The sequence below is a fragment of the Ictalurus furcatus genome, chromosome 1, assembly GCF_023375685.1.
Source record: "Ictalurus furcatus strain D&B chromosome 1, Billie_1.0, whole genome shotgun sequence".
In the NCBI taxonomy this organism is placed as follows: Eukaryota; Metazoa; Chordata; class Actinopteri; order Siluriformes; family Ictaluridae; genus Ictalurus; species Ictalurus furcatus.
The window spans coordinates 11,989,803-12,000,189 of record NC_071255.1 but is presented as its reverse complement, the minus strand read 5'-3'; the positions used below and the strand labels follow the sequence as shown (position 1 = coordinate 12,000,189).

At 35.3% G+C, this 10,387-nt stretch overlaps 1 protein-coding gene across 2 annotated transcripts in view; it reads left to right on the top strand.

Moving 5' to 3' along the window:
• slc2a3b (solute carrier family 2 member 3b) overlaps window positions 1–5,266 on the top strand; it is a 19,116-nt gene extending 13,850 nt beyond the window's left edge. For both annotated transcript variants that reach the window (XM_053625852.1, XM_053625842.1), the window contains exons 7-12: window positions 741–928; window positions 1,217–1,321; window positions 1,825–1,929; window positions 2,815–2,901; window positions 4,108–4,311; window positions 4,533–5,266. In XM_053625852.1, coding sequence (XP_053481827.1) covers window positions 741–928; window positions 1,217–1,321; window positions 1,825–1,929; window positions 2,815–2,901; window positions 4,108–4,311; window positions 4,533–4,760 — 917 coding nt within the window. In that variant the 3' untranslated portion in view covers window positions 4,761–5,266. The remainder of the gene's footprint in view (window positions 1–740; window positions 929–1,216; window positions 1,322–1,824; window positions 1,930–2,814; window positions 2,902–4,107; window positions 4,312–4,532) is intronic.
• The last annotated feature ends 5,121 nt before the right edge of the window (window positions 5,267–10,387 follow it).

The window sequence follows — 10,387 nt, the reverse complement described above, 5'->3', positions numbered from 1 at the left end:
CGCTTTATCCTGGTTAGGGTCATGATGGATCCAGAACCTATATTGAGAACACTGGGTGTGAGTTGGGAATACACTGGATGGGATGCCAGTGCATCACACTGACCCATTTGCACCTAGGGGCAATTAATGTAGCCAATCTTTCTACTGGCATGTTTTTGGGAGGTGGGAGGAAACCACAGAATTCAGAAGAAACCCACATAGACATTTGGAGAACATGCCAAACGCAGAACAGACAGTAGCCCGAGCTCAGGATTGAACCCAAGCTGTAGGGTGACACCACTGTCCCTAAATCAGACATATTAAGTAGGTTCACCTTTATATGACAGAGATACTAGGGGCATCATTTTGGATTGAGAGTATGGTATAATAATAAAAGTGCTTGAAAATATGAAACAAAATCATCTTATTTCCTGTAACTTTCTCTCCATCTGTAACACACACCGGCTCTCAGGAGGATCCCAAACAATAGGAATGGTTTTGTGTGTCTATTTCTGTGTGTATATATATATATATATATATATATATATAGATATATATATATATATATATAGATATATAGATTACTAAGTAAAAGAAATCTTACAACAAACAATTTTCTTACTAGAAAATGAAAGGATATGGATTGGGTCAGTGGCACATCCGTTGCTAAGTAGTACATAGAACATGGCAGGCTATACATCAAAACGAGGCTAGCACAGCTTGTTTTGAGTATTTTCTTAATATTTATGTATATATCTCAGTGTTGGCGCGTCTTTGTGGAAATGCCGATATTGAGGATGATGTTCGGGAGATGAAAGAGGAAGCCAATAAGATGGCCATGGAAAAAAAAGTTTCCATCCTGGAGCTGTTCCGCAACCCATTTTTCCGGCAGCCTATCATCATCGCCATTGTCATGAACCTCTCTCAGCAGCTGTCTGGAATCAATGCCGTGAGTTTACGTAATCAAGCATCAGCAGTACAGATCGTCAGTGTAGTTACTCATATTGTTCTTCTATCTAAAATGCCAGTCAAGATGCTAATGACATTAGGGGTATGGGAGGTACCATATGCACTCTTTAAACATAACCTGCTGGGTCCTGCTTAGAACTTGGTTCTATCCTAGATACCAAAGAATTGCCAATATGTTGAAAATGCAAGAAAGAAGTGCAACTTCCCTCCACCACTTCCTTTTCTTCATTAGCTTATCTCTAATGTTTGTCTGTTTGTTTTTCTCCAGGTATTTTATTACTCTACAGAAATCTTCACGAAGGCAGGTATCACTGAGCCAACATATGCCACTATCGGAGCGGGAATAGTCAACACTATCTTCACCGTGGTCTCTGTGAGTGCATGACACCTTTGTTAGCTTATATAATGGTATACTATCACAGGCTTAAACCTTCAAATGAAAATGATGCCTCAAGGTAACAAGACAGTTGTATTATGCAGTGTTGGCTCTAAACACTACTCCTCCTGTCTCTTAAACAAATGACCTCCTTCTCAGTCTCTTTTAACCAATTTCTCTCTCTGATTCAGTTCTCCAATCTTCCATTTCCTTGCCACAGTTTATGTTCTTCGTTTATTTGATCTGTTTGACGTTATGACATCAGCCTTGCTGACAGCCTCTGAAAAACCATTATGTGCACCATTTGTTTTTTGTCCTATATAAACAATTCTGCATGATCAAGGTGCTGTCTGTTGCGGCATGTTACATTTCCTTATAATGTATTATTACTAAATACTGTATATACCGTATATATGTGTCAAATATCATAATTGTCACAATTTAGCAAAATACACAGAAATATCCTGACCTTCTCTCTTAACTCTGCTGTTGGGCATCAGCTCTTTCTGGTGGAGAGGGCAGGACGAAGGACACTTCAGATGATTGGATTGGGTGGAATGGCCGTTTGTGCTCTTGTCATTACCATCGCTCTTCAGTTATTGGTGGTGAGTGAAAGCTGACATTTACTTTGCATTGTACTCTGCTTACACATTTTCTGCTCATTTGTCAGGCATTAACGGAAGCATATTTCTCATTTTAACTATCTACTACAGAAATCAAATTTTTTCTGTAAACCCTTTCAGGCATACATTATTTAGACATAATTATATCCAGATTCTTCTCTCTTTTAGTAAAATTGCATGATATATGAATTTTCATTCTGTTTAAATATTATTTATATTAAAAAGTAAATGGATTGCCCATGAGGAAAATGTACTATGGGACTGAAACAGTATGGCTGAAGTAATAATAAAATGTCCAACATTTTTTACATTTGGATCAAAAATATTTAATTTTGAAGACACAAAGTTTTAGAAAATATCATTTATGAGCATACAAAATTCACACAGTTTAGAACTGTTGTATGATGCAAAAATAAAATAATGTTTGTGTGTGTGTGTGTGTATATATATATATATATATATATATATATATATATATATATATATATACACACAAAAATATATATATATATATATATATTTGTTTGTTTGTTAATTAGGGTTTTTTCACATTTTATTAAGAAAATTAGTAACGACTTAGAACAACAAATAGTCTAGAGACATACAGATGTTTGTTAATTTACAGTAATGCCCTCAAGTGATTTGGAGGTGATTTACATTTTATTTTGTATTAAAATATATTATATTTTGCTCAGCATTTTAACCATTTGGTTGGATGACCTATTTGAATGGTTCAGTTAATAGAAGAAGAGTTTATGATTAATGACACTTTTGCTCCAGTGAAACATTTGCTCCATTACGTACAGTTATAATGTTAGCTAATACTGCCTTTTTGTCATCATTGTACCTTTTGATGACCGTAATAAGGACCCATGTGGACAACAAGAAGAGAATCTTTCTGGAGCTCCAGTCCCGCTTGATTGCAATAGAACCATGGAGGCAACACCAGATGGGGTTAGTGTTCACATAGAAAAATCACCTATTACCAACTTTGAAACCCACCATAACATACTTTCAGTCCTGCCCTAACATGTTCAACCAATAGTTTTATACTAATTAAGACCTACAACCCTAGATATCATCCCTGATACCAGGCATGTTTGTGCTTGATGACCATCATTCAGTCAGTAGATTAATATCATAACATATTATAAACATTGGAGAAAATTATCAAAAGCACAAACTGTATATTATTTAGTTACAGATTTTATCCCCATTATCATAAATTTTTCTGTTCAGTCTGTTACATTTGTATTCACCGCTATTAAAAACTAGCCATTGTCCGAATACAAATATATACCAGGAATAACTGCAAAGACCATCTACTGTGTACAAAATTCTGATTAGGTCTATAGAAGCAAGAACCAGTTGCCTTCTAAGCTACCAATGAAGACAACAACAAATATGTCATCAGGTGGTTTAACCTGGCATCAAACTGGGCGTGTACCTTCACCAAGCTCATGAACATTACCATTCAGCTAATAACCACAGCAGTGATGAATAATAGGAAGGGTTTATGCCTAAATCCTGCCCTTAAATCATTATTATACTTTTAAAAACGTTTGTGGTTTTATGTTTGCTTGTTTAATAAAATGACTTTTGACAAAAAATGCTGCGGTGACAAAAGTCATATTTTCATTATTTTATCATTCTTGACAGTTTGCTTTGGTTTCATGAATAATTATGTAGAATATGGCATTGAGGTCATTGCTGAATTGATTTTACACCACGTCTGAACTGGGTCTCTGCCATATTTGGGCCAGATATTAAAAGTAACATTTAAAATAACCAAAACTTGCACCTGTTTATGGCCAAATGTGACAAATTTCTTTATTACTCTTGGCTGTTCAAAATCTGTGATGGTGCATATCTGTTAAAAGGATTAGTTCTGGTGTTGTCCATGCAACACACTGTTTCTGCTCTGTTCTGTGGAACTGGAGTGGATACAGTATATTTAATATAGATTTGTGATCTGGAATGTTAATATACAGTCATGTTTTACAAGCAGAGATTCCTCACAATTTACTAAAACGAATGAAGCCTCTCAGATCAGTAGCAAAACTTGTTCATGACTTAAGAAGTCCCCTTGACTTACTACTACAAAGCATTCAGCATGACCTCTGACGACTAAAAATTTTTGTCACTTTTTTCCTTTGGCAGAGTAAAATTCCACCAGCAAGCTACGTGGCCATCGTGGCTGTTTTTGGGTTTGTGGCAACTTTTGAGATTGGACCAGGGCCAATCCCATGGTTCATAGCAACAGAGCTCTTTGCTCAAGGTGCACGACCAGCTGCTGTCGCTGTGGGTGGCTGCTCCAACTGGACGGCCAACTTTCTGGTGGGTCTGTGCTTCCCGCTCCTGCTGGTAAGAACACTTACATTTTTGTTTGTGACAAAGCTACCTATTTTACAATCTTACTAAACATGGGACAAAATGAAAAATATTTTCCGCCATGCATTTCTCATTAAGCATGAAGAATAATTTCTTCAAATTTTATATTTTCTTCACAACTACTGTCTTGTAATTATGTGTGAAGAAACAAGGCAAAATAAAAGTGTTAAAATGACTTTCTTTTTTCTCTCCAGCGCCTGTGTGGACCATATGTCTTCATCATTTTCCTCATCCTCCTTGTATTGTTCTTCCTGTTTACCTACTTCTGGGTTCCTGAGACCAAAGGCCGGACCTTTGAGGACATTGCCAGTGGATTCGCTAGAAAGGCAGCTTCCGGCCCCACCCAGTCCTCCCAGACAGAAGGCGGGGCTAGTGTGTCAGTGTCTTCCCCCACAGAGAAAGTTGCAATGGTGGAATTTTAGTGGACAGGAGGCCGGCAAAACTGGTGCTAACCCATAGAGCTCACGCTATAGGTTTCATTTAAACTTCTTACATCTTCTTACAAGCACCAGAGAAGAGCAGAAGAGAGTCAGTCTAAAGGCTAGTCTAAGTTCTAAACGAGAAGGCCCATAATGATACCCACATGGGGCAGATTTATTAAAGGAAGCACTAAACAGAGCTGCTGTAGCTACTATGATGGCGTGTATTGCCAGTTTAGAGGGCAATCCACTAGAGACGTGCATACAAATGAATACAGGCTCACTTTGCCCTAATTAACAAATGCCTGGAGCAGCATAAACCCTTTTTAATGCAAGCCTTTGTGTCTGAAATTAAATGAAGGAATTGTACTACTATTGCTTTGGGACTCGTATTGTTCTACTATTTCTTAATCTCTCTAATAATTCATAACAGTTCATACAATTTGGCATGTAATATGTTTGCATTTTGGTTTCTTCAGGGATCCAAATCAATTTAGAAACAACAAGAGCCAAAGTAAATATATATATATATATATATATATATATATATATATATATATATATATATATATATATATATATATATATATACATATACAAAGACAAAGTAAATATTTACTCTCAGCCTTTAAAAATCTGAATAATTTCTTCATTACAGTGAACTCCACTCTGCGTTTTACACTTTGAGACAGGAAAAAAAAAAAAAAAAGATTTTCCCTACTTTATATGATCAGCTCAATTGATCTAATAAGCATAAACATATGTTTAAAAGTCATTGTTATAAACCACAATGAGGTTATTTTCTCCCTAGAGTAGTAAGATGAAATACTGCATGTCCCATTCCTTCACTATCGTTTATTCATTCTCCCACCTGCACACCCACATACACCTTCCACCAGGAAACAAGGATATATTGGATATTACAAAATAAATATTAAAACAGTATTTCTATAAATTTTGAAGTGACGGCATGTCACGTTGGACAAATCATATATTTAATAGAATAAAGGCAAAAGCAAAAAAAAAAATCAGCGATTTTATTTCAACGTGGTTTTATATTAGACAGCTTTTAGTAGCGTGCATCTGTTTATTAAATTCACACACGTCAGTCATGTATTTGACAGTGCAAGCATTAATAAATCTGCCCTTTGTGTAAAGTGTCCAGTCTTCCACCCAATTTAAGTCAAAATACTAAAGTTAAAATGTTTTTTTATAAACACATCAAAGTCATTGTCAGTCTCAGGAACAGGTTATAACAGAACAACACGGTTTTTATAACTGGTGCATTTACTACAAAACTATATTCACAGTAGTGTAGAGAGAGTAATTTACTGATTTATTATGAAATATTCTTCACGTAATATAATGTATTGAGGTACACCACCGTGTGTGATGGTTAAATCTATTTTCTTACAATTGAGCACGTTTAAACATGAAAATAGAAAATGTAAATGTTTAAAACTATAAAATATCATACAATATTTATTTGAACTGGAAGTGGAAAATTGTGAAATTGTCATTGTATTTGTTATTTGTTAACTTCAGGCATACTTGGATGGTTCTGAGGCACTTTTCTTCACCCCGTAAGATTACTTACTAGGATCGCCTTGCACTATAGGTAATACTCTTTATTGTTCCGAGTGTCCTTACCTGTGGTTAACACGGAGCATACTGTATGCAGTTTATTAGCTGGGAATGTTTATTATTATTTTATGGTTACAATTATTAATGTCTTAAAAATATTTTTTTTATTCCATTGTTTATTACTTGAAAGACTGCAAATAATATTTTTACATTTTAAATCAACTCTGCGATCATAAATCATGTTTTATATAATGCAGTTTGCAGACGTTTGTGAGTAAATTTTAATGACCTCTACAATGAACATAACCTTATACATTACATATTTCTGTAACAATAATAATAATAATAATAATAATAATAATGCACATTTATATTTTATTCGCTGTTTATTTGCTGAAGCTAGCAGATTAAGCTTAAGAAAATTTTTTAATTGAAAAAAATAGAAAAATTAAGAAAACCATAAAGATTGTCAACTATGCTCAAAACTTGATTTTTTTTTCCCTCCATTTTCTGTATGCCATATAATGACATTTTAAAAATAAGCAAACAAACAAGAACTGTTTCAAGCATAGTTTACATTATGCAGAACTGAAGCTACACTGCTACTGCCCAGTTTATTAAACTTAAATACTTTTCTTGTTTGTTTGTTTGTTTTTTTCCCTATTAATTATGAATGAATAAAATTATCAATATTTCACAAGTTCTGTTTCTGTAATGAGTATAATGCATTTACTCGTTAGAGCGGTTTGGGGAGCTAGAGAAAAGTATGTATTTCAGGGGTGTCAAACATACAGGACTGTGCAAAAGTCTTGGCACACATAAAGACATTGTGTAAAGATACTTTCAAGAACAACAAAATGAAAGTTTTCTACATATAGAGATGGACTATAAAGAGAAGTTAACAGTTATAAAAAAAAAAAAAAATGTAAGCAGCTTAAAGCAAGTTGATATTTGTTGTGACCAAACTATGCATTTAAAACTGCATCAGTTCTACGACGTACACTCATGCAGTTTTATAAAGAAATTATCTGGTAAATTTTTCCAAGCATCATGAAAAATCTGCCACAGTTCTTCTGACCACTTTGGCTGATGCAGTTGTTTTTGTTTCTTGCTACTATAGAAGACAGCCTGGTGCACTGTTACTTAAAATGTTACTTCCTTTAATGATGTTCAAACATTCCGCTGTAATATTTAATTTTTATGGAAAATTTTTACAGAAAAATCCTAAAAATTGCCTTTTTCTGCTGACAGTAATGCAGACATAAAGCAAACATCTACGACAAAATTTAATATAAAAACAATTAGGGTGCCTAAGACTTGAACAGTACTGTGAGTCCTGCATGAATATCAGTTCATCTAGACTAACAAATAACCTGTAAAATCTGTGTTCTGAACTAAAATCAACTGTAAATGATTTGAAAGATTGAGTCCACTAGTGGACAAAATAGAGCAATGAACCCAAGTCTGCAACAATGTTTAGGAAGGTGGTACATATCAAAGCAGTGGCGTGCGGTCAGGGGAGGCAGCATTCATTACATTCATTGTCATCATGAAATGTAAAAAATAAATAATGATTAAAAATAAATAAATAAATATTTGTCCACTGATCTGTGATAGAAATGTAATTATTGTATGATTCCAATCATTCCAATGATTTTTATAGTCAATATCGCTGAATTAGTGTATTTTCCTGTTCAAATACGGGGGAAAGACACAAAGGGAGGCAGCGATGAGCTGAGCCTCCTCTCGGATTGCGCAATCCCTCACAAACTGGGTTGAGCTGCTCATTTTTTTTGCTCAACTTGAGCACGTGCAATTGATCTCTCTGTATGTCACCAATGTAATGTTTGTACACACTTTTATTATATGTCCTCACATTCCATAGTCTAGGTCATGTATTTCACGTATGTGGATTGCATATTAGTCTTGCTGATCTGACATAACGCCGCAGTGAAAAAGCAGGAGGGGAGGCAGCCAGTACCTCTGCCTCACTGAAGGGGGCGTTTGTGAGCATACGGGCTTGTTCTGCTATTGTTCTTCTTCATGTATTACAGACAAATGGCATTGTGGGTAATATGCTAGCTAAAAAAGTCAAGTAGAGAAAGTCAAGTGCACCGCATCAGTCCGTTTAGTTTTATTTTTTGCCCTGACTGTAAAAATAGAAGATTATATATATAAGCTAAAACATTTCTCAAAACTGGAAGTGATAAATAATGGAAGACCGATGCCGGAGCTAAAAGATTTGCTTCAAATGACAGGACAGAAGATAACACGCTCTTTTCAAACAGAGTGGTACACAATGTTAGCCTCCACAATGCTAAGGTAAAGGAAAACCGAGAGATTTTAAAAGACCTCATTAATGCAACTTGCTTCCTAGCAAAACAGCAATTAGCATTTCGTGCTAACGATGAGAGTACGACCTCTTCTAATCATGGCAACTATGTAGAACTATTACATGCTTTTGCTGAGAAAGATGATGGGTCAGCTAGACATTTGGAGACATCCACTGTGTTTTCTGGCTTATCAAACAGAATTCAGAACGATTTAATTGAAGCAGTAAGTGATGTGATTAGAAATGATATAAAAAAGGAGATTAATGCAGCCCTATTTGTTGCTGTAGAAGTAGACGAGACAACGGATGTCACAAACAAAGCCCAGATCTGTCATTTTACGTTATGTGACAGACAAGTAAAGGTAAGACCATGCATACACTGCTGTACAGTCCACGACAAAAATAAAAGACCAGCCCTTTTTAATAATAAATAAAAATATATATATAAAATAATATAAGAAAAAAAATACATTTGTCTTTTTGTTGTGGACTGTATATACTTTCATTTGTATTGAATGAGTATGAATTGTGGAATTGTGATGGCAAATCAAGAACACACGGAGGGTGCAGAGCAAATGCGCTTTCTCTGAGCCGCTATAAATTTAACGTTCTTCTTTGGCCAAATATGTACCTTACATATGTGTATGTAAAGAATGCTGATATGGGATATGAAACATAACCAGTAGTCAATGTGTAAGCAGCCAGTTGAATGGTGAATTTATGCTACTCTGTTGAATTCATATATTTGTAAATCTGACTTTGAAAGAGTCAGTGCCTCCCCAGCCACAAACCTCACTGCACGTCACTGTATCAAAGTAACACCCACATGAATTCCAGGACCCAAGGTTTCCCAGCAGAACATTACCCAGAGCATCACACTGCCTCCGCTGGCTTTCCTTCTTCCCATAGTGCATCCTGGTGCCATCTCTTCCCCAGGTAAGCGACACACACACCCAGCATCCACATGATGTAAAAGAAAACGTGATTCATCAGACCAGGCCACCTTCTTCCACTGCTCCATGGTCCAGTTCTGATGCTCACCTGGCCATAGTAAACACAATGAAATTCACTTCACCTGTCAGTGGATTTAATGTTCTGACTGATTGTTCTATATTATAGAAAACAAAATGGGTTTTGTTGATATACTGCACACTGACATACGTTTAATCCCGTTATGTATTCAGTCACCTTAATCCTTCAGATAAATGCTGATATTAAGGAAAAAACATTTAAGAGGAGTTGTTGATCTGATATTTGCCACTAAACTGATTTTAATATATATATATATATATATATATATATATATATATATATATATATATATATATATATATATATATATATATATTGTATGGCTCACTTAACATTGGAATGTGGCCTGTTGCCTAAAATGAGTTTGACACCTCTGTATTAAATGTTCTGTAAATGTTTTATTAGTGATGTACAGCAGAGGGCGCTGCCTTTATACCCAGACTCCAGTATCAAACCATGCATTAAACTAGGGATGTGTGTGTGAGAGAGAGTGGGCATGTTTTTATATTTTGTTGGGGACCTAATGTCCTCAGAAGGAAAGGAATATTTGACAGGTTTTGACCTTGTGGGGACATTTGACTGGTCTCCACGAAGACATCTAAAGGAACAACAAAAAAAAATCCTTTTAGGTTATAGTGAAACGTCCCCACAAGGATAATAAGACAAATTATTAAGGTGTGTG